Source organism: Hemitrygon akajei, chromosome 8, assembly GCF_048418815.1.
Source record: "Hemitrygon akajei chromosome 8, sHemAka1.3, whole genome shotgun sequence".
NCBI classification, from domain to species: Eukaryota; Metazoa; Chordata; class Chondrichthyes; order Myliobatiformes; family Dasyatidae; genus Hemitrygon; species Hemitrygon akajei.
In genome coordinates this window covers 15,705,558-15,732,938 of record NC_133131.1, presented here as the reverse complement: position 1 = coordinate 15,732,938, position 27,381 = coordinate 15,705,558, and the positions used below count along the sequence as shown (strand labels likewise).

The 27,381-nt window shown below is 44.3% G+C and overlaps 2 protein-coding genes across 12 annotated transcripts in view; one reads left to right on the top strand and one right to left on the bottom strand.

Moving 5' to 3' along the window:
- LOC140731668 (tapasin-like) overlaps window positions 1-21,973 on the top strand; it is a 36,867-nt gene extending 14,894 nt beyond the window's left edge. The window contains exons 3-8 of the mRNA XM_073053316.1: window positions 845-1,135; window positions 3,543-3,881; window positions 7,343-7,669; window positions 8,645-8,737; window positions 13,666-13,682; window positions 16,906-21,973. Of these exons, the coding sequence (XP_072909417.1) occupies window positions 845-1,135; window positions 3,543-3,881; window positions 7,343-7,669; window positions 8,645-8,737; window positions 13,666-13,682; window positions 16,906-16,920 (1,082 nt within the window). The 3' untranslated portion in view covers window positions 16,921-21,973. The remainder of the gene's footprint in view (window positions 1-844; window positions 1,136-3,542; window positions 3,882-7,342; window positions 7,670-8,644; window positions 8,738-13,665; window positions 13,683-16,905) is intronic.
- Window positions 21,974-23,073: 1,100 nt separating this feature from the next.
- LOC140731666 (rap1 GTPase-activating protein 2-like) overlaps window positions 23,074-27,381 on the bottom strand; it is a 492,373-nt gene continuing 488,065 nt past the window's right edge. For 9 of the 11 annotated variants that reach the window (XM_073053304.1, XM_073053306.1, XM_073053309.1 and 6 more), the window contains one exon: window positions 23,074-26,602. In XM_073053304.1, the coding sequence (XP_072909405.1) occupies window positions 26,567-26,602 (36 nt within the window). In that variant the 3' untranslated portion in view covers window positions 23,074-26,566. The remainder of the gene's footprint in view (window positions 26,603-27,381) is intronic. The other 2 variants (XM_073053305.1, XM_073053308.1) reach the window with 1 other exon arrangement.

Genomic DNA, 27,381 nt, shown 5'->3' with positions numbered 1-27,381 from the left:
ATGCCTGTACCTAGCTGGAGGTCCAAGAAGAGTTTATGCGTCATATACGCCGGGAAAGTGTGGTGCGTGGCCAAGTGGTTAAGGCGTTGGACTAACGATCTGGAGGTCGTGAGTTTGATCCCCAGCTGAGGCAGTGTGTTGTGTCCTTGAGCAAGGTACTTAACCACATTGCTCCATTCACCCAGCTGAAAATGGGTACCGGCAAAATGCTGGGGGTTAACCTTGCGATAGACTGGCGTCCTATCCAGGGGGGAGTCTCAGTTGCTTCACACCATGGAAATCGACATAAGCACCTGCCTGACAAGCCTATAAGGCTTGGGATAGACTTAACATACGCCGGGAAAGCACTAGATCCTTTTTCCAAAGCTACTGTTCATGGTAAGTCAGTAGATGCTCTGATTGATAAGGCGAGGAGACAAAGCATGAGGAGGCACATTTCATTTTAACTAACCCACACTCTGGAAGATGGACGAAATTGGGATTTAAGCAGGTTTTAGCATCCAATGCAATTTGACGTCTTGTGGTCGGAAAGCAATAATGGGATTCGGTGTAAGACTGACCAATTTTAACCAAGTTAGGAGGCCACACTTGGAATGTTGTGTACAATTTTAGTTACCCTATTATAGCAAGGGCCTCATTAGCAAATGCAAGTTAGGTTTACAAGATCATTGCCAGATTTGTCTGTCCTGTTGGGTGCGGCCTGAAGTATATCCATAAGAAGCCGAATCTCAGGGTTGTATATGGTGTCATATATGTACCTTGATAATAAATTTGCTTTGAACTTTGCAAAGTTATGTACTGCCTTCCCTTTTAACATAAATGGAACCTTTCCTTTCACTTACAGATTCTTCCTTAGACATATTCCAATATGTGGGCACAAAACCTGATGATTTGGAATGTGAGATTAGCCATCATTCCACCTACGGATTCCACGCTCCCTGGCCACAGAAGGGTGAGGAGCAAGGTGAAGACAAATGGTTCACTGTGACTGTAAAGCACAGACATGGGAAGTTCACCGTAACTGGCTTCATGAGGAGGCTAAAAGCACCTAATTACGAGGACAAGAAGGAGAGTGAAACTCCAACTGATGGTGAAGACCCACCCATTGGAGACACAGACACTCTGTCAGTCCAAGGTAATGGGGCAGCACGGTAGCATAGCGTTAGCATAATGTTTTACAGCGCCAGCGACCCGGGTTCATTTCCTGCCGCTGTCTGTGAGGACGTACGTTCTCCCCGTGACCGCTTGGGTTTCCTCCGGGTGCTCTGGTTTCCTCCCACATTCCAAAGAGGTATGGGTTAGGGTTAGTAAGTTGTGGGCTTGCTATGCTGGTGGCAGAATTTGGGGGCTACCACCAGCGCATCCTCAGGCTGCATTGGTCATCGACCCAAATTACCAAATGATGCATCTCACTGTCTGCCTCGATGTTTTAATGTACACGTGACAAATAAAGGTCATCTTACTCTTAAAGTTTATGTGGACCGAAGAAGTCCAATATAATTTGTTGAAACCTGTACAGGAAAAGATAGCAGCACACACACAAAATGCTGGAGGAACTCAGCAAATCAGACAGCATCTATGGAGATGAATAAACAGGCTGAGACCCTTCTTCAGGACTGAAAAGGAAGGGGTCAGATGCCAGAATAAGAAGGTAGGGGAGCAGAAGGTGGCTGGCTGGAGGGTGACAGGTGAAGCCAGGTGAAGGGCTGGAGAAGAAGGGCTGATAGGAGAGGAAAGTGGAAAAAGGGAAGGAGGAGGGGGCCCAGAGGGAAGTGATAGGCTGATGAGAAGAGGTAAGAGACCAGGGTGGAGAATAGAGGAAGAGGGGAGGGGACAGAAAATATTTTTTACCAGAAGGAGAAATCAATATTCATGCCATCAGGTTGGAGGCTGCCCGGATGGAGTATAAGGTGTTGCTTCTCCAGCCCGAGGGTGGCCTCATCTTGGCACAAGAGAAGGCCGTGGATCACTGTTTTAGGGTTTGCATTCTTTATTTTTGATCAATACTAAAGAGGATCCCTTAAGAATGCTAAAAAAAAAATGTTCTTTTCATCTGTAAAACTCTGCCATTTAGTTTTATAATTTCAGTCATGATTTTGTGAAATGTGAGCCTTGTTTGTCACACTGACTAATTACATTTATTTCTGAAAGCATTATTGAACCTGCTTGGGGTGTAGTGCAGCTGGGGGGAGGGGGAGTGGAGAGAGCAGTGAAACATGAGCAGCAACGGTCAATATTTAACATGCAGTTATTATTATTGCCTTTACAAATTTAGTTATGATTTATGATTGAAGCCAAAAGTTGATGTACTGTACTTGCCTACAGAGTTTTTTAAAACAACACTGTATTGCCTGACAATGCTGATGGCCAGAAAATAAACGCATTCTGGCTGAACCAAGATAAAGAACTGTACGATGCAAGCTTAAGTCAACACACACAAAATGCTGGAGGAACTCAGCAGGTCAGGCAGCTTCAGTGGAAATGAATAAACAGTTGTCATTTTGGGCCGAGACCCTCCTTCAGGACTGAGAAAGAAGGGGATAAATGCCAGAAGAAAAAGCTGGTGCGAGGGAAAGGAGGATAGCTGGAGGATGATAGGTGAAGCCAGGTGGGCTAGAAAGGTCAAGGGCTGGAGAGGAAGGAATCTGATAGGAGAGGACCATGGGAGAAAGGGAAGGAGGAGGGGTAAGAGATTCACCTCTTTGCTTCTACTCTGCGATTCAATGTGTTCAGTGATCAGATGTGATCATCCAAGCTTCGCTTATCCTTTGATCCCTTTTCCCTGTAGAAATATTCTAACTCATTTTTGTATCTACTTAATAATTTGTCCTTGTAGGGCTTTGCGTTGCAGTGTTTCCACAGGAACACATAAGATCAAAAGTCCAGAAGACATGTAAATAGTTATATTAAAATAGTAAGCTTTTAGATAATTGGTCTATAAGGTATAGGAGCAAAATTACACCATTTGGCCCATTGAGTTTGCTCCACTATTCCATCATGGCTGATTTATTATCCCTCTCAATCCCATTCTTCTGCCTTCTCCCCATAACCTTTAATGCCCTTATTAATCAAGAACCTTTCAACCTCAGCTTTAAATACACCCAATGACTTGGCCTCCACAGCCGTCTGTGGCAATGAATTCCATAGGTTCACCACCCTCTGGCTGAAGAAATTCCTCCTCATCTCTGTTCTAAAGGGATATCCTTGTATTCTGAGGCTATGCCCTCTGGTCCTCGACACCCACCACACTCCACGTCCACTCTATCTAGGCCTTACAGTCTTTCACTAAGAACCCCGTTATTTTTCTGAACTGCGAGTACAGGCCCAGAGCCATCAAACACTCCTTATACGCTAACCCTTCCATCCCTGGTTTCATTCTTGTGAATCTCCTCTGGATCTTCCCCAAAGCCGGTGCATTCTTCCTTAGATAAGGGGCCCAAAACTGCTCACAATATTCCATGCCTTTATCTTTTGAGGTAAGTGAAATCTCAGTGTTCTAGTGAGTAACCAATGGTTTGTTCATTTCTGTTTTTATCTGTTAGTGAACTATATCGTTCACACAAGCACACCATTGATTATAACCAAACTGAATCAAGACCTGCTTCTGGACTGTGGCTTCAAGGTTGATCACAGTGCCGCTGTTAACATTGACTGGAGGTATCAATACAAGGGGGTAAAGAAGAAATTGTTCTCCTACAATGGACGGACTCAGCGGATTGAAGACATTGAGAAGGGAGTTGAAGTATTCTTGGACCAGATCAAGAATGGGAATGCGTCCCTCCGCATAAGAAATATTAATATGAGCAAAGAAGGATCCTACACCTGTTTGGTTTATGTCCCTCCTCTCTTTGGTACACAGACCATGAGTGTGAAGATTATTGGTAAGCTGCCTATTTTATTAGTACTGAACCTCGATGAAAATTTTTAGCAAATTAGCAGAAAATCCAGAGCTTGTAGGGCTTTACTAGTAGAGAAGGAGTCTAGATTAATTATTGTACTGTACAATCAGTAGAGTAAGGGTTAGTTTAAGGCTGGAAAAGGACTTTGTTTCTCTTAGCTTGAAGTGTATCAATGCAGTAGTTAAGATTAATACTAACAATTGGCAAATCATTTCACCCTTTTTAATACTGAAGTTGGTGAGCTTAAAGCCTAATGAATTTCAAGGACCTGATTATCATACTTCCCAGGGTTATGAAAGAGCTTATCATCTTACATGGCTTCAGAGATTCTGGAAATGTTCCTATGGGTTAGAACGAATGTTTAAGAAAGGAGGGAGAGAATGGGAACAGGAAGCTATCACTGAAGAGGCACAGTTGAGAGCCCTCACACAAAATGCTGGAGGAACTCTGCAGGGTGGGTGGCATATATGGAAAGGAATAAGTATTCGATGTATCAAGCTGAAGCTCTTCATCAGGACTAGGAAGGAAGTGGGAAGAAGCTAGAATAAGGTGGGTGGGGGGGAGGAGAAGGAGTACACGATGGAAGGTGATAGGTGATGCCAGGTGAGGGGGAAGGTGGAGGGGAACTGGCTAGTTCCGTTGTCTAGAAAGAAGCAGAAGGTCTAAACCATGCCTGTCACGTTCTTGGATATATGAAAGAAATATCGCTTTCTTCAGCCTGATTCAGGACCTTTTCCTTAACAATTGATGACTGCTTCCTTCATTCATTTAGAAGTCAAAAATATCATGGTCTTTATCTGACTCTTGCCTTTCTTGTCACCTCAGTAGAAAGGCAAGCTACTTTATAAGCCCTGTTACTCCCATAGCTACAGTACATCCTGCATGCTGTAAGGACCATGTTCCATTCTCCCAGTTTCTGCATCTCCATTGTACAGTACAGTGCTGGAACAAGTCCTTCAGCTCACAATGTCCTGCCGAACCAATTATTAAGTTAGTCATCAAATGGTCAACTAAGCTAATCTCTTCAGCCTACACAATGTCCATATCCTTCCATTTTCCTCACATTCATGTGTCTATCAAGACGTCTCTTCAAAGTCCCTAATGAGTGTGCTCTGATGCTGAGACTTTCCTTTCTCCCCCTACCATAGCTGAAAGGACTATCAACATGTTCTAGATTTCTTCAACCATTTTCGGTTCCTTGGCCCTAATAGCTATGGATGTACGGTCCCTATACACTTCTGTCTCCTACCAGGAAGGCCTTAAAGCTCTCAGCTTCCAAGGGTCTATCAGCAGTGTTAGAGCCTTGGTGGGTAGAGGTGACAGTAAGCCAGTGCAGCTTACAGGTATGAAAGTGACCAATGCAATCAGTAAAAATGAGTTAAATCAACAATGCCATTTGTCCTTCCTTCCCAATCTTCTGATCCAGGTCCCCCAGCACTCTCTCCAGGTGATTTAGAGTCATGAAGTCATGGACAAATACAGCCCAGAAACAATCCCTTCAGCCCATCGAGTCCATGCCAAAACCATTTAAGCAGCCTACTCCCATCGACCTTCACTGGGAACAAAGCCCCCCATACCCCTACCAACCATGTAACTATCCAAACTTCTCTTAAATATTAAAATTGAGCTTTGCACTTGTGCTGGCAGCTCATTCTTCACTCTCACGACTCTCTGAGTGAAGGAAGTTTTCACATATTCCCCTAAACCCTCACCTCTCACCCTCAGCCCATGTCCTCTGGTTGTAGTCCCACACAACCTCAGTAGAAAAAGCCTGCTTGCATTTACCCTTTCTGTACCCCTCATAATTTTGTATACCTCTATCAAATCCCCTCTCAATCTTCTATGTCCTAAAGAATACAGTCCTAACCTATTCAATCTTTCCTTATAACTCAGGTCCTCTAGACCCAACAACATCCTTGTAAATTTTCTCTGTACTCTTTCAACCTTGTTTGCATCTTTCCTGTAGGTAGGGGACCAAAACTGTACACAATACTCCAAATTCAGCCTCACCAATATATTATACAACTTCAACATAATATCCCATTTCCTGTACTCAGTGCATTGGTTTATGAAGGCCAGTGTGCCAAAAGCTTTCTTCAGGACCCTATCTGCCTGTGAAGCCACTTTGAATGAATTATGGACAGGTATTCCCAGATCTGTTTATCCTATAGACTCATCAGTACCCTACCGTTCACTGTGTAAGACCTAACCCGGTTGGTCCTACTGAATTGCAAAACCCCACACTTGTCTGTATTAAGTTCCATCTGCCATTTTTCCAGCTGATGCAGATCCCTCTGCAAACTATGATAGCCTTCCTCACTGTCCCCTACTCCCCCAATCTTGGTGTCGTCCACAAATTTGCTGATCCAGTTAACTACATTATTATCCAGATCATTGAGATTGATGACAAACAACAACAGACCCAGCACCCATCCCTGCGGCACACCACTAGTCGCAGGCCTCCAGTCAGAGAGGCAACCCTCTACTACCACTCTCTGGCTTCTCCCTCAAAGCCAATGTCTAATCCAATTTACCACCTCATCTTGGATGCCAAGCGACTGAACCATCTTGACCAGCCTCCCATGCGGGACCTTATCAAATACCTTTCTAAAGTTTATGTAGACAAGATCCACTGCCCTGACTTCATCAACTTTCTTGGTAACTTCCTGGAAAAACTCCATAAGATTGTTTAGACGTGACATCTAACCAATCTTATGGAGTTTTTCGAGGAAGTTACCACTCACAAAGTCATGCTGGACTATCCTTAATCAGTCCATGTCTATCCATTTACTTGTACCTATACTGTTCTCAGTGCTCACAGCATGTTCTCCTCTACACTAGGGAAGCAAGCAAAACACTTCGGACATGTAGAGCATTATTGTTCAGCCTGTGCCTAACTCCTAACTTCTGACCACTATGTCACTTTAATTATGATTCCAGTTCTTGGTCTCCTGCATACCGCTGCTCATGTTGAATATAAAGTCAAAGACACATATTGCTATCCTCAGTTTTACCAACTCTAGACCCCAAATTTGTTTGAAAATGAAAGCACTGCAGATGCTGAAAATCTGAAATAAAGCCAAGAAGTGCTGAAAACACTAAGCAGGTCAAGTAGGAGAAACAGAGTTAATGTTGTAAGTTGAAGACCCTTTGTCAGAAGGAGCCTTTATACCGCTATCCCATTACCACCAGATTTTTGTTATTAAAGTCTCTCCCACCTTCAGAGCTGTTCCCTGTTGCCCCACTCACTCTCTGCAGCCTAAAGCTGGCCTGTCTCTAAGTGTTCCCAGTTCTGATGAAAAGTCATTGACCTGAAACATTAATTCTGTTTCTCTCTCCGCAGATGCTGGCTGACTTGCTGAGTGTTTCCAGCATTTTCAGCTTTTCTTTGTGAGCACCCACCCACTCTCCTCTGACAGAATATTTGGCCGTTTTCTTTGCAGAGCCTCCCGTGGTTTCCCTGAGCCACAGTGCTCTCTCCCTGACGGAAGGGGACGAGCAGAGTCTGGCATGTGATGCAGAGAGGTTTTACCCGCTCGACGTGACGATGAGATGGCAGCGGCTGCAGGGCCAGGAGCATCTGGTGCCTGTCTACATATCCAACACCTTCTTTTCATCCCATAAGCCCAACAGAGATGGCACTTTCAACGTGACGGGTTACTTCAGGTTCACCGCCTCCCTCAGAGACAATGGTGTCATGTTCGTTTGCCTGGTTGACCATGTCGGCTTGACGAAGTCAATTAAACGTTATGTTCAGGTGAATGTGGAAGGTAAGCAGTGGCAGACTTCGCCGATGTAGTTCCAAGATACATCGGAGTTCCATATGGATTATTCATTTGCTACGTGCTGTGTCATATGATGTGGGCGATCATGGTCTTCCCATGACCAAGGTTGTTCTTGGCAATATTTTCCACAGAAGTGGTTTGCCATTGCCTCTATCTGGGCAGTGTCTTTACAATTGGGTTAACCCCAGCCATTATCAATACTCTTCAGAGATCATCAGTGGTCACATAACGAGGACTTGTGATGTGCACCAACTGCTCGTACAGCCATCCAACACTTACTTGCTCCCATGGTTTCACGTGACCCTGATCGGGGATGAAGCAGGTGCTACACCTTGCCCAAGGGTGACCTGCAGACTAGCAGAAGGAAGGAGGAGGTGTATCTCCAGCCTGCCACCCATAGAATATTATTGTTATTATTATTGAAAACATCAGGACAATCACCTCAGATTGGTGTATATTTAAAGTGGAGGTTGAGAGGGTCTTGATTAGTCAGGGCCTCTGTTACAGGGAGAGCACTGGAGAATGGGGTTGAGAGGGATAATAAATCAGCCATGATGGAATGGCAGAGCAGATTCAATGGCCTAATTCTGCTCCTGTGTCTTGTAGTCTGTTGGTCTGTCAGTGATACTTGGATCAGTCACATTGTATTAACGTAAGTGACCTGGGAAGCAGAAACCAGTGAAAGCTTCAATGCTGACACAACTCTAATATAGATGGAAGTGAGCAGACACTTGTCTCAGGGAGTATTTGGATTGGGTGCACATCTGATTAACCAAAATCGGTTAAGAAATGAGAAAACGGATATGGTTACAAATGAATGAAGAACTATTTGTTTCTGGTGATGCAGATGTGAGGGGTAAGAGCAGAATGGAAACTCATCACCATCTTTCTAATCTTCGCAATAATGTGTGGCAGAAATCTTAAAGCAATCATGCTCAGTATTTTCTCTTGTCTCTTCAGCACAAGCTCAGATACAACAGTCCATCTTATTGTTGGCAGTCTTCCTATTCCTATGTGTTCTTCTGATCATCTTCCTCATCTACCTGAACAAAGGTGAGTGCTTGCTGATACGTGTTCTCTGCTGATAGGAGGTGAGCCCATCTCTTGAGGATCTGATTTCAGCCCCACGATGGTATAACCTTTCTAAAAGACCACTTTGATATCATCATGGTCATAAGAACTGCTGGCAGAGATGAAGTGAACTCAAAGGAACATGTACAGTTCTGAGAGGGCTTCATAGACAATAGATGATAGACAATAGACAATAGGTGCAGAAGTAGACCATTCGGCCCTTCGAGCCTGCACCGCCATTCTGAGATCATGGCTGATCATCTACTATCAATACCCGGTTCCTGCCTTGTCCCCATATCCCTTGATTCCCCTATCCATAAGATACCTATCTAGCTCCTTCTTGAAAGCATCCAGAGAATTGGCCTCCACTGCCTTCCGAGGCAGTGCATTCCAGACCCCCACAACTCTCTGGAACTCTCTGAGAACTCTCATGTCCTCAGCATCTATCTGTTTTCTATTTGTACATCTTCTCTTCCTTTACACATCGGTTGTTTGTCAGTCTTTGCGCTTATTTTTTCATTGATTCTGTTGTATTTCTTTGTTCTATTGAGAATGCCTGCAAACAATGAATCTCAGGGTAGCATATGGTGACATATACGTACTTTAATAATAAACTTCCTTTGAACTTTGACGGGTTGGTGTTTCCTTTGACGGTGGAGTCTAGATTTCAGATATAAGCACGAGAAGAAGGGAGTTCTCCTCACAAGAGGGTGGTGAAACTTTGCCATTCTTTACCCAGAGCTCTGAGTCATTGAGCGTGTTCGAGGCTGAGATGGTCGGACTATGAGAGGAATCCTCGGTTTGGGGAACAGGCAGGGGGTAAAGCCAGTGACGAGACCAGATCAGACTGAATGGTGGAATGTCTACTCCAGCTCTGATTTCTTTTGTTCTTGTCTAAGTGTTTGATTTGGAGAATTGGTCCAGCGTAAAGAAGTTATTGAATAAAGTGGAACTTTGAACAGTACTGCTTTGGAACGGGCCTTTTGGCCCACAGTGTCTGTGCCAACCATCATGCCAGTTTAAACTTAGCCCATCCGCCTGCATGTGGTCTACATCCCTCCATTCTTTGCTCATTCATGTCAAGATTCAAGATTGTTTAAGTGTCATTTCCAGTACACGAGTGTAAACAAAATAATTGTTGCTCCGGATCCAATGCGGTGCAAAAAAAACACAATAAGAAAAAGAATAGAATAATAAAAAACAATAAATATAAATACATAGGATAGCTTATATAATTAAATTGATTGTATGTCCATATAGAGTGACGCTAGGCACAGAGTGTCCGCACATAAGGTGTCTGACAGGAAATGATAAAGTGGGTTAGTGGGTGGAGGTGTTGATCAGCCTTACTGCTTGAGGAAGGTAACTGTTTTTGAGTCATGTGGAAGCTACGTAGTCTCCTTCCTTATGGGAGTGGGACAAACGGTGGATGGCAATGTTCCCTCTAATTTGTAATGAGCACTGTGTGCGCAAATCTTGTGCTGAGCAGTTTTTCCCCCAGTGACAACATCATGTGCGCACTGAATAATTTCTTCAATAAAAACAGTATAAATAAGCCAGTTCTAAAATCTGCGGACAAATCATCGCAAACTCCACCCGGTCAACACCGTCCGCGTCAGAAACAGGAAAAGGAAATGTGATTGAGTACAATCGTGAAATATACTTGACATGCCAACGAGGTAGAGGGCGACAACCTTTGGTGCGCAGTTTAAATTCCTTTGTGCACTAGCAGCAAAAGATGTGTGCACCTTAGAGAGAAGATTGGTGGGTGGGATCCTTCGTGATGTTGTTGGCCTTTTTGCCAGCACCTTTCTGTGCATAGGTCCTTGATGGCAGGTAGGCAGGTGCCGGTGATGTGTTGGCCAGTTTTGACTACCCAACAGTTGTGTCCGTCTAAATGCCTCTGAAACATACAGCAGTGGAATAAGTGCTGTAACTGGCCAAAGCTGATGTTTTCTCCGGGTCTATTGCCCTCTCTCTGTTTTCAGGATTTCTGCCAGTGCATTTTTTTTCATTCATGTATTTGCCTAATTTCCTTTTGAAAGAATCCATGCTGTTTTGTTTCACAAATCCAGACATCGCTACAGGCCCCAATGGGATAGAGCAAACAGCCTCAATTGAAGCATAAATGATTCACAGCTTGAGCTTTGAACAAGCTGTTAGGATGTTATGAGTTTATAGATCTCGTTGGACAGACAGCCTGTCAAGATTCGCTGTCAGAGAAATTCGCTAGTTCTTATAAGCAAGATTATTGAAGTCTGGTGGAAGTCAGACAGCCAAGAGTAGACAGTCAGTATTTTTTTCCCAGGGTTGAAATGTTAATACCAGAGAGCCTGTATTTAGGTGAGAGAAGGTAAATTCAAACGATTAGATTAGTTTTATTTGTCACATCAAAGTTCAAACTGATAACGTTCAAACAACAAAGGCAACATTTTCTTTTGTTTTAACAACTTTACTTTCTCTCCTTTCACAATTAGTACAGTACACTATCATTTTCTTACCCCTGTTTTTGCAGGGATTTTCATTCTTGGTAGAATATACAATCATTCCATCTCCAATTGTGTATGCTTTGTAACTGGGTGTGTATTTGTGTTTACCAGTCTCTGCACTTCATTCCATTTCAATCCTCGACTGAGCCGGGCCTTTGCTCACCTGTCCATTGTTTGCAGTGATGGTTTACCCTGTTTTTTTAAACAGATAAAGTATTTAGTTGTGTTCCTTGTTTTGGGAACTGCCAGTAAGTTGTACATTGAAAGATACAGTGAAATGCGTTGTTTGTGTCAATGACCAACACAGTCTAAGGTGTGCTGGGGGCAGCCTGCAAGCCACGCTTACGGCACCAACATAGTCTGCCCACAATTACCCAAACTTGTACGTTTTTGGAACGTGAGGGGAAAATGGAGAACCTGGAGGAAACCCAGAAAGGAGGACCTGCAAACTTCTTACAGATAGCGGTGGGAATCGAACCCCGATCCTACAGATAGTGCTGTAATGTGCTATGCTAACTGCCACGCTACTGTGCTGCCCCCCATAGGAGATGTGTGGGGCGGAGGGTGGCAGGTGCCTGGCATGCGCTGCTAGGGGGCGATGGGGGAGGCAAATGCAATAGGAGCATTCAAGAGGCTCTTAGATAGACGCACGAATGGGCAGGAAATGGACCGATTTGGACATTGTGTGTGGGCAGAAGGGATTAGTATAGTTAGGTATTTGATTACTAATTCAATTCACAACATTGTGAGCTGGGGGTGGGGTGTCTGTTCCCGTGCTGTACTGTTCTACGCTCTGTGGTAGGGGTTCCCAACCTTTCTTACCCCATGGACCCCTACCATGAAGCGGGGGATCCGTGGGCCCCAGGTTGGGAACCCCTGGTGTGTGGCTATCTTCACCATCGAACTGCAGACAGAATGAGACAGAAAGTGTTGGTGTAGACATAACAAATCAGAGCTTTGAAACATATTTCTGAGATGAGGTTTGGCAAGAATGACTTGTCAGGGGATTCCTGAGCCCAAAAGTGCTAATGGTGCTTGTTAAAGAGCTGCTTTGAAATAGTAATGAGTTGCTGGGTGAGTTTCAAACCCAGGGCTGCGTCTGGTTAATTAGATGTATTCTGGAGTTCTCAGGGTAGGTTCAGCTGCAGGGATCCAGTCTGGTTGAACATGACACTAGATCACAGCTATATAAAGAACTGGCCTACAGACTCCACCAGGAAGTGAAACTCTGGATGTGACAGGCTCAGTTAGAGATAGACGAAGATCTTCTTGCAGGCTCAGAGTTGAGGTGGTGACACAGAGAGCCCGTCACCCCAGGAGGGGTTAGCCGTTCTGGCCTGCGGATTGCTCTGAACAAGACGACTGTATCTGACGTGTATTAATAACCAGTGTGTTTGCGCTTCTAACGCGGGGGCGTAGCAGCACAGTCTCTGTACGGCGCCAGTCAGGGCTCGCTTTCTGCCACTGTCGGTAAGGTGTATGTACATTCTCCCCAATACCGCGTGGGTTTCCTCCCACGTTCCAAAGGCACACGAGTTCGGGTTAGTAAGTTGTGGGCGTGCTCTGTTGGCGCCGGGAGCGTGGAGCCCACAGCAAACAAGCGATGCATTTCACTCCGTGTTTCATTGTGCGTGTGTCAAATCCAACTAACCTTCACAGCAGAGCAACCAAGAGTTTGTGACGTTCTGATTCATTTTTAAAAAAGGAAACGAAAATGAGTTTTGAGTGATGTCAGTGCGGAAAACGTGTCAGTTCACTGTACCAGCCACACACCAAATGCTGGACGAACTCAGCAGGTCTGACAACTTCTGCGCACAGTCAATGTTTCAGGTCAAGACCCATCAGCAGGACAGTGAGACCCAGAAAGAGGGTCTCAGCCAGAAGCATCGACTGTTTATTTACAGATACCAGGAGCTGGTAGAGTAGTGCCAGAGGCGGGTGGAGGGCACGATGCAAGCCTACAGAGGTGGGTGTAGAAGTGTTGCTGGCTGCTTGCTGTGCAGAACCTACTCTCTCCCTGGAATTACAAGCTCTGCAGAGAAAAGAGCCATCAGTACCCGTCACAGAGGCCGCTGAGCGAGCGTCAGATGGCTGTGGATCAAGAGGTGTGACCCGGGGACCAATGCTGCTGGGATACAAGCCAGGGCCTGATTATCCCTGGCTGGGTTGCCTGGGCGAGGGTGGCTGATGTTCAAAGGACTGAAACACCCGATGACCCTATGTTACTTCACTGATGCTGTGTCCCAGCACATCCTCGGCTGTTTCTCAGCATTCTTCCATGGATGCTGCCTCACCTGCTGATTCCTTTCCAGCATTTTGTGTGTGTTGCTCAGGATCTGCAGAGTCTCTTGTGTTAAGTTCACTGTATGATGTGCATGTGCTAATGTGAATTCTAACGACTCTCTCCCCTTTGCTTTGCAGTTATGGTCAAAAGCAAGGTAAGAGAAATGTTGAATTTTAATACTACAAAGTTTCATTTAGGAAAACTGTACAAAACTGTAATTTAACCGGATCTTGTAACGTTCTGGGCAGTACAGCTGCATTCCTTCTCTGACAGATTCTTGTTGTTGAATGATTTCATGAGCTTTGCTCACTTTTTCCTGTTTGGGTGATCTGGCCTGATGTGAGGTCAAGGCCAGTCTGCCAGGCGACGCCAGCACCCCCCCCCCCCCCCCACCCCTTGTCCGTTGGTTTGATGGTAGGGTTGGACTCGTGTGGAGAGAGTGGAGGGCAGTGTCTTTAAAGGGTTAAGCTTCGAATAGGAGTTGGGAGTGCTAAGGTTGAGACGGTTGACATCTCGTTGGCAATTAGAGGTGAAAAGATCCCCAGCAGGGTGTCGAAGAAGAGGAGGGTTGAAAGGCTACGGTAGAGTGGATGTGGAGAGGATGTTTCCTGTAGTGGGGGGAGTCTAGGACCAGAGAGCACAGCCTCAGAATAGAGGGACGTCCATATGTAGAACACAGATGAAGAGGGATTTCTTTAGCCAGAAGGTGGTGAATCTGTGGAATTCATTGCCACAAGTGGCCGTGCAGGCCAAGTGGTTAAGGCGGAGAGGTTGATAGGTTTTTGATTAGTCAGGGCGTCAAAGGTTACAGGGAGAAGGCAGGAGAATGGGGTTGAGAGGATAATAGATCAGTCATGATGGAATGACGGAGCGGACTCAGTGGGTCGAGTGGCCTAATTCTGCATCAATGTCTCATGGTCTAAGAGAGCAGTTTCATTCCGTAACACCTAACTGGCTGATGGGTCTGTCATTGTGGGGGAAGTAAGATGTGGAAGACAGGTTGGGGGTGTGTAACACGGGAACTGATTGTGGGAAGAGATACTGGGTGGAGCAGTAGTGCAGTGAGTTGAGCCTCCGCCTCACTTCACAATGCCGGAGAGCTGTGCTCAATCCTAACCTTGGATGCTGTCCGTGTGGAATTTGCATGCTGTCCTTCAGTCCATTTCAAGGACGTGGGTTGATAGGTTAAGTGCCGGTTATCAATTCTCCCCAGTGTGCAGGTCAGTAGTAAAATCCAGGGAGGAGCTGATAGGTATGTGGGGGATTAATGTAGGATTATTGTAAATGGGTGGTTGATGGTGGGCAGAGACTCAATGGGCCGAAGGGCCTGTTTCTGGGCTGTACCTCTGTGACTCCATGGCTCTAGATGGCTGGGGCCAGTCCATGGTAAACTCATTAATCAGAATCAGTCAGAATCAGGTTTATTATCACCGGCATGTGTCGTGAAATTTGTTAACTTAACAGCAGCAGTTCAATGCACAATATAGAAGAAAATAAATAAATAAATTACAGCATACATATATCGAATAGATTAAAATAGTGAAAAATCAGAAATAATATATAATAAAAAAGTGAGGTGGCATTCACAGGTTCAATGTCCATTTAGGAATCGGATGGCAGAGGGGAAGAAGCTGTTCCTGAATCACTGAGTGTGTGCCTTCAGGCTTCTGTACCTCCTACCTGATGGTAACAGTGAGAAAAGGGCATGCCCTGGGTGCTGGAGGTCCTTAATAATGGTCGCTGCCTTTCTGAGAAACCACTCCTTGAAGATGTCCTGTGTACTTTGTAGGCTAGTGCCCAAGATGGAGCTGACTAGATTTACAACCTTCTGCAGCTTCTTTCGGTCCGGTGCAGTAGCCCCTCCACCCCCAATACCAGACAGTGATGCAGCCTGTCAGAATGTGCTCCTCGGTACACCTATAGACATTTTTGAGTGTATTTGTTGACATACTAAATCTCTTCAGCCTCCTAATGAAGTATAGCCGCTGTCTTACCTTCTTTATAACTACATCGATATGTTGGAACCAGGTTAGGTCCTCAGAGATTTTGACATGCAGGAACTTGAAACTGCTCACTCTCTCCACTTCTGATCCCTCTATGAGGATTGGTGTGTGTTCCTTCGACTTACCCTTCCTGAAGTCCACAATCAGCTTTTTCGTCTTACTGACGTTGAGTGCCAGGTTGTTGCTGCGACCCCACTCCACTAGTTGGCTTATCTCACTCCTGTACGCCCTCTCGTCACCATCTGAGATTCTACCAACAATGTTTGTTTCATCAGCAAATTAATAGATGATATTTGAGCTATGCCTTAGCCACACAATTATGGGTATATAGAGAGTAGAGCAGTGGGCTAAGCATACACCCCTGAGGTGCACCAGTGTTGATTGTCAGCAAGGAGGAGATGTTATCACCAATCCGCACAGACTATGGTCTTCTGGTTAGGAAGTTGAGGATCCAGTTGTGGAGGGAGATACAGAGGCTAGGTTCTGCAACTTCTTAATCAGGATTGTGGGAATGACGGTGTTAAATGCTGAGCTATAGTCGATGAACAGCATCCTGACCTAGATGTTTGTGTTGCCAAGAAGGATTTGAAATTAATTTTCTGTGGCGGTGTGGTGGGAGGATAGGTGGTGGTTTAATGAAGATAGTTGGCGGGTAAAGGAAGACCTGGATCTGAGTGGTGCCCACTGAGGAGGATTCCTTGGATTTTGAGCAAGTAGGTGTTTCACAGTAGTTCTGGGGAGGGATGCGTGAGGGTGAAAATAGTTTGTTTACTAACATAAAACATGTACTAGAGTTCGGCTTGTGTTAAACCAATAATATTAAGCCAAGAGCCATAGAGTCATAGGAAACTATAGCACAGAAACAGGCCAGTTGGCCCTTTTAGTCTGTGCCAAACTATTAATCTGTCTAGTCCCATTGACCTGCACCTGAACCATAGTCCTCCATACCCCAGCCATCCATGTACCAATCCAGATTTCATTTAATATTGAAATCAAACCCACACCCACCACTTCCACTGCCTGATCATTCCACACTCTCACCGACCTCAGAGTGAAGATGTTCCCTTGAACCTTTCACCTTTCACCCTTAACCCATCACCTCTAGTTCATCTCACCCAAAGATCCTGCTTGCATTTACTCTATCCATACCCCTCATAATTCTGTATACCTCTATCAAATCTCCCCTCATTCCCTTACGCTCTAGATCCTAAAGTCCCAACCTTTCCATAAAACTCAGGTACTCAAATCCTGGCAAAGTAGAAGTTAATATAAAGATAATTTAACATTTTAAAAATATTCTATTACCAATATGATAATGGCTGTTGTCATATGCAATGGAATTTTGCAATGATCTTTCTTTTATCTCTCCTGCAGAAGAAACCATATTGAGCACTTCAAAGAATACTGCAGCTGCTACGGAGCGAAAGAACCTGTGTTAATACGGGTTCCTTGTGTTCTTGGAATCACCTAATGTGTTCCGCAGCCAATGAACTGCTTAAAACGAATGGCTGTAGTCAAACAGAGCAGGAACCCATGAAGAGTAAAGGAGGCAAATCATCCAGTTATTGGCTTGCCCAGGACACCAGAACCGCTCATCAGTCCTCTTCCCTTTGGGTATACGGCATCCACTTGAGTCCCAGGAAGTGGAAAGTCGAGCCTCAGTTTAAAGTTCCATTTGGAAGGCAAAACCCCTAATAACCAGGGTGCTTACACCCTGTGGACACGCTCAGTCTTGGAATTAACTTGAACCCACAACATTATGACCTTGAGGCAGGAGCTTTAGTCAGAGATACAGGGAGGAAATGAGCCATATGGTCCATCAAGTGAGCCTTGACCATCATCTTAATTTCAAGGGGTATGTAAGATGAGGTGGCTGAGAGCTGCTGTCTGTGAGTTTGATGCTAAGGTTGGGAGTGGAGGACAGTGCATTCAGAGGGGGTAAGCTTCGGACAGGAGAGAGGAGTGTCGAGGTCAAGCGGTTGATGTCTCATCGTCAACTAGAGGTGAAAAGATCCGGAGCAGGCAGTAAACCAGAGCGGGGCGCCCAAGAAGAGGAGGAGGGTTGGAGACGGGTGAAGGGGTCTGTGGTGCAGGGTGGGGGAACTCTTGCTAAGGCAGGTGGCTGGTAGACAGAGGCGACAGAAGAAGAGCTCGGTGTGGTGGCGGGCGTGGAATTCACTGATGTGTAGTCGTAGGAGGACAAAGGTAAGGTGCCTGCAGAGGTCAGAACATTCTACCTCAGAGAGGGGAAGGTTGGTGGGAATGGTGAAGACTGCAGGGATAAGAGGTAGGGCCGGGCGAAGCTAGAGAGTTGGAGGGGTCGGGGAGAAGGGAGTGTTTGAGTGTTCAGGGAAAAGGGTGGGAGGAAGATGGGGTCTCACAGAGGAATGAGGGGTAGATGGGATGCTGAGAATCCAGGGTTTGGTTGGGAGTAGTGATGGGGGAAGGGAAGCCATAGGGCCCAGTGGGAGGGAGAAAGGTCTTGACCTGGTGCTGGGGATGGCAGAGATTAGTCTAGTTGCAGCCTTGGTTAATTGCAGCGGGTATGTGAGGTCTATATTACCAATTCCTAATACTTTCCTTGCATTGGGTGGGGCTCGTCATCCTGCCTGGACCAAGATGGGAAGGTGAAACCTGTTGCTTTGCTATTCTGTCCCTTTTAAATCCTGCTCCCGTTCTCAAAGCTGAGCCCGTGGGACACTGCTTTCTCCAAGCGTCACTCAGGTTAAATGAATCTGCAATTGGAATTGAGGCTGTGTGACTTTGATTTCCTAACAAGGAAATTGGGAACTCCTTCCTCGAAAGGAATTGGCCATGGCTCACTGAGTAAGACTCTTGCCTCTGTGACAATGGGCTGTGAGTTCCAGTCCAGAGACTTGAGCACAAAACTCCAGGGAACGAGCTCAACGCTGTACTGATGGAGTGCAGCAGTGTTAGGGGAACTGTCTTCCACCCTGAACTTTAAACTGAGGCCTTGCCTGGAAAATATATTGGTATTGTTTTGTAGAGGAGTTAGGCTATAACTGGCGGTGCCTGCAACAAAACAAAATCCTGCAAATAGTCAGCAGGTCAGGGAGAGAGACACAGTACATAACAAGACAGGTTCAGCAGTGGGATATTGCTTCCCTCTAGCCTGCTCCTCTATTGATCAATATAATTTCTGCTGATCGATGCTGGAGACTAGATTTAAAAAATGATTAGCTTTATTTGTCACATGCATATCAAAACCTACAGTGCAAAGCATTGTTAGTGTCAAATCAAATCAGTGAGGATTTGACTCTGTGACTTCTAGAGTTGCGCTGGGCAACCTGCAAGTGTGGCCATGTTACTGTTGCCCACAATACTCTAACCCGAACCATACGTCTTTGGCATGTGGGAGGGAACTGGAGCACCCGAAGGAACCCACAAAATCTGACAGTGGTGTGAAGTGAACCCCAATTGGTCATTGCTAGTGCTTTAATATCGTTACATTGTGGATCAATGGACTTTGTTACTCTCCACAGATACTGACTGACCAGCTGAATATTACCAGTATTTTCTGTTTTTATTTCAGGTTTGTGGGGTCTGCATGTATTTTTTTTTTGCTTTTTGAGTGTTCTGCCGCTATTTACCACTTGTGTCATTAGCAGGTGGATAAGGACTATTGCCCCCTCCAAGCTTGTTATGATCTGACTCCTTTTGCTTTGAGTTTGGGAGCCCTGCTCACTCGGGATAGCAGGTGTATTAACATAATTATTGGTTATGCTGCGCCATCCACTGAGCAGGCTGGAAAGTGAGGTACTTGTGATTATTAGCTGAATTCATTATTAGCTGTACAAATAATTAGATTATTTGGAGAAGGTCCAGAGGAGGCTTATGATAATTATCCCGGGAATGAAAGGGTGAGAAGGGTGAGGATTATTAGATGGCCTAGACCTGTACTCATTGAGGTTTAGAAGAATGGGGGGTAGGGGTAAATCTCAGTGAAGATCGAAAGGTCTGGATAGAGTGGATGTGGAGACGATGTTTCCTAGTGAGTCAGTCTAAGATCAGAGGACACAGTCTCAGATTACAAGGACATCCTTTCAGAGCAAAGATGAAGAGAAAGTTCTTTATACAGAGCATAGTAATCTGTGGAATTCCTTGCCACATACAGCCGTGGAGGCCGAGTCACTGGGCATATATTAAGTGGAGGTTGATGGATTCTTGATTAGTATGGTTATGGGAGATAGATGCTTGATTCTTAAAAGTTATGGGGAGAAGGCAGGATAATGGTTGAGAGGGACAATAAATCAGCCATGATTGGATGGCAGAACAGACTCGATGGGCCAAATGGCTTAATTTGTTCCTATGTCTTATGGCCTTATTAACAAACAGAGTCAATTTACTCCAAGAGCAGAAATAAGGAGCAGAATAAGCAGAAACTGAAAATTCTCCCAGTAAATGCAATGAAAAATTAACTGTTATATTATGGTTACTAAATCAGTCTCGGTTAGTGTCAGCAGCATGGTCACCAGTGTTGAATATCAGGAGGATTAGCCAATCACCTTCCTTTGTAATAGTACTCTGTGCATTCTTTATTGACTCCTGTCAAGCATCCATTTGGAGAACAGCGAGCCACCACCAGGGGGCGGGCTTGGCCACATAACTGCTGTCATGTAGATGTTGGAAATGCATATGTGCAACAAATTTTAGCACTAACTGCATCCATGATACATGATTCAATGACACAGGCTTAGCTCATTTTATTGAGAGAGCTCATCTAATAAAGAGAGTCAGATACAGTAGTGCTAGAAAGTTTGTGAGCCCTGTATAATTTTCTTTATTTCTGCTTAGATCTGATCAGATCTTCACACAAGTCCTAAAGCTAAATAACACAAAAAACTTTATACTCTTATTTATTTATGGAGAAAAATGATCCAATATTACATGTATTGGAAAAAGTATGTGAACTTTTGCCTTCAGTAACTGGTGCAGCAATAACTTCAACCAAACGTTTCTGGCAACTGTTGATTAATCCTGCACATCAGCTTGGAGGAATTTTAGGCTATTCTTCCTTGCAAAACTGCTTCAGCTCTGGGATGTTGGTGGGCTTCCTAGCGTGAATTGCTTGCTTCTGGCCCTTCCACAACATTTTATAGGATTAAGGTCAGTACTTTGACTCGGTCATTCCAAAACACGAATTCCATTCTGTTGTTGATTTACTCTTGTGTTTCAGGTCATTGTCTTGTTGCATTATCCAACTTCTATTAAGCTTCAGGAGATGGACTGCTCCCCTGACATTCTCCTATAAAATGTCTTGATACAATTTTGAATTCATTGTTCCCTTAACAACTGCAAGCTGTCCAGGCCCTGAGGCAGCAGAGCAGCCCCAAACAACGATGCTACTTCTACCATGCTTCACAGTTGGGATGAGGTTTTGGTGTTGGTGTGCAGTGTTCTTTTTCCTCCAAACACAGAAAAGTGCATTTCTGCCAAACAGTTCAATTTTTGTTTCATCTGTCCACAGAACATTGTGTTGTTGAACATCCAGGAAGTCTTTTGCAAACTTGAGGCATTCAACAATTTTTTTTTTTGGAGAGCAGTAGTTTTCCTTCATGGTGTCCTTCCATGAACACCATTCTTGTTCAGTGTATTTCTTATAGAGAACACATGAACAGAGACTGTAACAAGTTCTAGAGATTTCTTTTGCTGTTACCCTTGTGTTCTTTTTCACCTCCTTCAGCATTGCACATTGTGCTCTTTGTGTGATCTTTGCACAATGCCCACTCCTAGGGAGAGTAGGAAAAGTGCTGAGTTTCCTCCATTTGTAGATAGTTTCTCTTATTGTGGACTGATGAACACTTAGGTCTTTAGAAATGCTTTTGTAGCCTTTTCCAGGTTCATGCATCTCTACAATTCTTATAATGTCCCCTGAAAGTTGTTTTGAATTGAGGCATGGTGCACATAAACAGATCTTTCTTGAGAGGAGCAGTCTCTGTCAGTAATCTGACTTTGTGTCTGTTTTATAGAGCAAGGTACCTCTACAACCCTCACTTCCAATCTCATCTCATTGATTGGAACACCTGACTCCAAGTAGCTTTGTAGAAGGCATTACCCCAGAGGTTCACCAACAAATACATGTAACATTGGATCATGGAACAACTATAATGTTTTTGTGTTATTTATTTAATTGGGTTCTTTTTATCTGGTTTTAGGACTTGCGTGCAGATCTGATCACACTTTAGGTCATATTAGTGCAGAAATAGATAAAAATCTACAGGGTTCACAAACTTTCTAGCATCACTGTACCACTCACTCTACGTGCATGGATGGCTTGGGTTAGTGATTTGTTTTACTGAACTTGTTAGTGTCATGATTTATGTGCAGCCCCATAGTTCTGTATTGTTTTCACTGAAGTGATTGTAGTGGTACTGTGACTCAAGTTTACATAGGGAATTAAAGTGGATAATTAAAAAACAAATGGAATGACTGTGTTATTTAATTTTCAATCAACCATCAATATTCCCTTTTAAAATAGCATGAGTATTGACAGTTTTTTCTGCCTCTTCACTACCTTGTATAATCTACACTCAGTGGCTGCTCTATTAGGTACACTCGTTAATGTGGCAGCAACTCAACACATAGAAACACACAGGCATGGTCAAGAGGTTCAGTTGTTGTTCAGACCAAATAATCAGAATGGGGAAGAAATGTGATTTAAGTGACTTGATAGTGAAATTATTCGTGGTGTCAGATAGGGTGGTTTGAGTATTTCAAAGACGGCTGATCTCCTGGGATTTTCATGAACAAGTCTCTAGAGCTTACAGAGAATGGTGCAAAAAACATCCAGCGAGCGGCAGTGCTGTGGATAAAAACAAATGCTGGAGGAACTCAGCAGGCCAGGCAGCATTATGGAAATGTATAAACAGTTGATGTTTCAGGCTGAGACCCTTCATCATGTTGCTTTGAAAATCTGCAGATTTTCTTGGGTTTGTTAACGAGAGGGGTCAGTGGAGAATGGCCAGACTCGTTCAAGCTGACAGGAAGACAACGGTAACTCAAATAGTGACGTGTTACAACAGTGGTGTGAAGAGCATCTCTAAATGCACAACCCATCGAACTTTGGAATGGATGGGCTACAGCTGCAGAAGACCAGAGACATACACTCAGTGGCCACTTTATTAGATAGAGGAGATGGGCACTAAGTGTATATTCCATGTGTTGATCATACCCACATGCCTGTGGTGCCACATCGGTATCAGTACCTCTGTGTGCTTGAACACAATAAACTTGATAGGTTCAGCTGGTACACTGTCTGGGACAGCACTGGGGAATGCAGGTACCAGCGGTGCAGTTTACCCCTATTTCTTCCCCCCTCTAGCACGAACAAATAATTTTTGAATCATTTCAGCAATACTTGTCTGCAAAAGGCAAGTGACTTCACAAAAGCCTCAGTCCAGACCGACCGGACCGATCCGGACCAGACCGGACCATCTGGATCGGTCCTGATCGGTCTGGTCTGGTCTGGATCGGATCTGCCCACAGTCAAACTCAGCAAAGAGAGACAGCTTGTGACTCGAATTGTTTTGACACAAAATACATTTATTACTGTGCAGCACTATGCAAAAAGACGTCGACAGCGGAACAGAATATACAAACACAGAACTTCAGGTCCTTTTTTTTACATCACAACAAAATTAATTTGCCAAAGGAGCAATAAATTAATTGTACAATATTTACATCTGTGGGTCAATCAGGCAGCTTCATAAAACTCTGCCACTTCTTAGCAACGGTTCCCTTTGTGTTATACTTCCACCCAGCAACCCCTCAGCTATGCATCAGCCTGGAACAGAGTTTGAAGGTCAAGTCTTCAGTATTCTTTTTCTTCCCCCTATTACACATTAGCAGGATGGTTAAACCCCTCTCCCCAAAACATCTTTTGTCTTGTGTATTTGTGTGTGTGTGTGCGTGCATACAAGAATGAGAACAAAAACTACAATAAATCATTACAATGGACATCCTGGAATTACTTCATGGTAAAAGGTCTCACATCATGAGAAGCAACAGTCACATTTTTTTTTACATCACACTTTGTACTTGGCAAACAACCCAAGCTGCTTGGCAAAACATAAAGCACAACAAATAGTCAAACAACTGCACAGGCTTTGACAAGGCTTAAGGTGTAAACTGCAACGCAGAGAGGTGTGCACGTATACATTGCTTCTGTACGAGGTCCACACACTCCCAGCATTGCCCACAGTTTACGTGGCTGTATAGGCCTTCCTGGTTTGACCTGAAACCTATCTCAGTTTGTGAGGAGGGAGGATGGGAGGACTTGCTGACCCATCCTGGGCCTCCCAGCACAGAAAACCTGCGCGGTCTTCACCGTTCTCCAGCACCAATGGGAAGGGTCACCTGATCAAGGAGGAAGATTATTCTAGAGTGGCAAAGATGGCCTCAAATTAATGGTCACTGGAATAGAAATTAACTGAAGAACAGCTACTCCCCATCAATCCTCTGCTTCTAACTACTTCAAAAAATACAATTTTATGAGCTTTGGACAGAGCTCCTAACTGAAAACAATGGAATTGCAGACAACATTTTTATTTTGAACTCAATACTGGAGTGGACATTTCAAGCAAATACCCTCTACAACTGGTTTCATTGTTGACAGGGAGATTCAGAGATAATGGAGGTGACAGGATCAGCAGGTGGTATCTGTCCAGTTAAAGGACAAAGGTAGGCACAAGAAACATTTGCAAGCAATTTTGCTTAGGTTTCACAGGTTCACTCTTCATCCGTTAGCTTGGCTGGACCTGATCTCAGTGACATGAGGAGGTTAGGTTGTGATTCTTTCTCGGATTTGCCCGCAGCAAGGTTTGGGCGAGAGGCAGGCAGGTTTCTTACTTTTACCAGATACCACCTGAATTCTTACATCAGGAACACAGAAACATGAAGATCCCCCACAAAAGGGAAAGGTGAACTTCTCACAGAACAGGACGTTTTAGGGTTATTACAGCAAGGGAGGAGAACGCTTGGCCTACCTAGGGTGCACCAGCTCTCTGCTGGAGCTCTTATCCCTGCAACCTTTTACCCTCAAGAATTTATCAATTTCATTTTCAATTTTGTCGGCATCACCACCCTTTCACACAGTGAATTCCAGTCAATCACAACTTGCCGTGTGAAAAGTTTTTTATGATTAAATGTGAAAGGATACTAGTGACTTCACAGGGAATACAGCCACGATGATGTCCAAAGGGAACACAGACAATGGTGATGTCACAGGGAACACAGACAATGGTGATGTCACAGGGAACACCGGGAGTGGCGATGTCACAGAAAACAGAGTGGCGACATTACAGAAGAATGCAGAACACTTGCTTTATATCTTGACCCAAACGTGACACTATACAGTAAATCTTTTAATTAAATCTGTGATTACATTGTCTTCAGGATCATTAAGGCTCCAAAATCTGTTGCCTCCGAGAACATGTAGGCAATTCACTGACAGTCTGCAAAATAATGTAATGACGGATGTGGTGTCAAAATCGAATTGAGCAAAGGCCAAATCATATCTTAGACTGCTCAGAAAACTGTGCTTTACTTTCAAAAATGGCATCAAACTTTGTCTTGCCTTTTTCTTTAATGTGATGTGAATTACTTTTTGTGACAATTTTGAAAACGTCTACCCAGGTACATTGAGATGGATTTGTGAGAGGGAGATAATTTTAAACGTTTGTGAGAAAAAAATAGAAGCGTGGACAGGGGGAGATGGAGGGAGGGGGACAAGAGGAATGGAGAGAGAGAGAGAGAGAGAGAGAGAGAGAAAGACAGATTTGTAGCATAGAGGAAGTCACAATGAAATGAATAAGGAACAATAGAAACAAAGGGAGGAGGAATAGCAGAACAATAATGAAGAGGCAACAGAGTTGGGTGTAGTACTCGGGTGTAGTCAGGGATTTGTGAGACAGAAAGAAAAAGAACTAAAGAAGAATGTGGTGAGAACATTTAAAAATTAATCTGAGTACTAATAACCAGAAATTTAAAATTCTGATCATAGTCAAATATCAAGGCAGCATTGCCACCAGTGTTACCTCGGGTAACCTGAGACAAGGCTCCAAAATCTTCTAAACCAAAGGCCTCAACTGACCAGGAAGAAAATTGGATGAGAGGAAAAAGCAATAACAAGGAAATTTGATCAGGTCTTCTTCTTACTCCGACTCCTGTTGACCATTTTCGTGCTTTTACTGGAATTTGGACAGGAGTAAGATTCACCCAAGAGGAAAAAAAAGGCAGGTTCTTTTTTTCTGCACAACTAACACATTTAAATGTAATCTCAGGCACACGGACAACAAACGACGCAGGGCACACTGATGCTCTCTGTTAATCGGCAGAGTATACGTGGCAGATAACAGGTTACAACACAAAGTTTAGGCTTTGCTACAAGTACCGTGTGAAGCTACATCAACAGGGATTCAGGGACGGCTGCACCCCTACTTCGGGATTGTCGGAGGGGGTGGGGGGGAGGAAAACGAGCAACCTCCTGATATTTCTATAGTAACAGCCCTGAGGATTCTGCCTCGTGCTCTTGGCAGAGAGGTGGTCACTACCCCAGGTTCCTCAGAGAAATCACTGGCTATTCCAAAACTGGTTGTCCCTTCAAGACTGCTCCCAGGTCTTTCCTGTTGTAGGATCTAAGATGCCTGCATCTGTCATCCTCCAAAAAAAATCCATACCATTCCAGTACCCAGAGAAATGTTAATTCCAGAAGGTTACAGCCCAAGAAAGCCAGCGAGGATAGGAAACCCTGAAGTCTACCCAAACCATATTTAATGTTACCATTCACTGACATGACTTGCAAAGTGCTTATATTGTTAAAGTAACATGCCTCCAAAGAGAGCTTGAAATGGTTTTTTGCTCAGAAGGTGGAGCACGCAAACTGAACCCCTGTGGAGGCAGCCGGGGCATCAGGACCTCCTGCCCATCTCCTTCTGCCTCGGGTGGAGAATGGGCCGCTTCAGATTCAGGAAGGGTGGGAGCAGCTCGAGGTGCGGAGGCCATGAGCCTGCTGCGGCTACATTTGTGGCGAAGGACAAGCTCCCAACAGCTGCTGCAGGAAAGAAAGAGGTTAAATCAGTTCTAAAACACCACTGACTAAAATATTAGAGGCACGAGACATGCTGGAAATCTTGAGCAACACATACAACAGCATCTATGAAGGGAACAATCGACAATTTGGGCCAGTGAAGAGCCTCGGCCAGAAACACTGATCGCTTATTTCGCTCCATAGATGCTGCCAGACCTGCTGAGCCCCTCCAGCATTCTCTGCGTCTTACTAAAATATTACACCGTTTTGACAAATTATTTCATTTCCCGTCAGATTAAATTTTATTAAAATTATAATAAAATTAATTAAATTTAATTTTTGTTTACACTTTAACAATTAATTTAACCAAAATACACGTCTTGGAAACAGATGTTAGAAATGAGGTCTTGCAAAGCTCAGAGTTTGTGGGGAAGTGTTTTGTCTGCTGTTGTGATGAAAGCTCGGGATTATCCACTTTAAACAGCTGAAACTCTCTGTTCCCCTGAGGAATTAGACCTTGTGCAACCCACAGTTGTAACAAAATGGAGGCTACTAGCCCCATATTTGTTCAGGGTCCTGTTAGCAGGTAATAACCTGTCGTTTTGTTTTAGTGAGGTAAGAAATACCACATTACATATCAAATATTGACACTCTGCAATCCTCTCCCATCTTTAGTTTATGCTAGCAATATAACATCTCATCTGGCAGGTGTGTTTAGGCAACTTTCCATCTGCTTCCAGACAGTCAACTCCAGGCTGTCGGAGTATCAGCTGAATGAATAGCCAGCCTCACGTCACTATCCC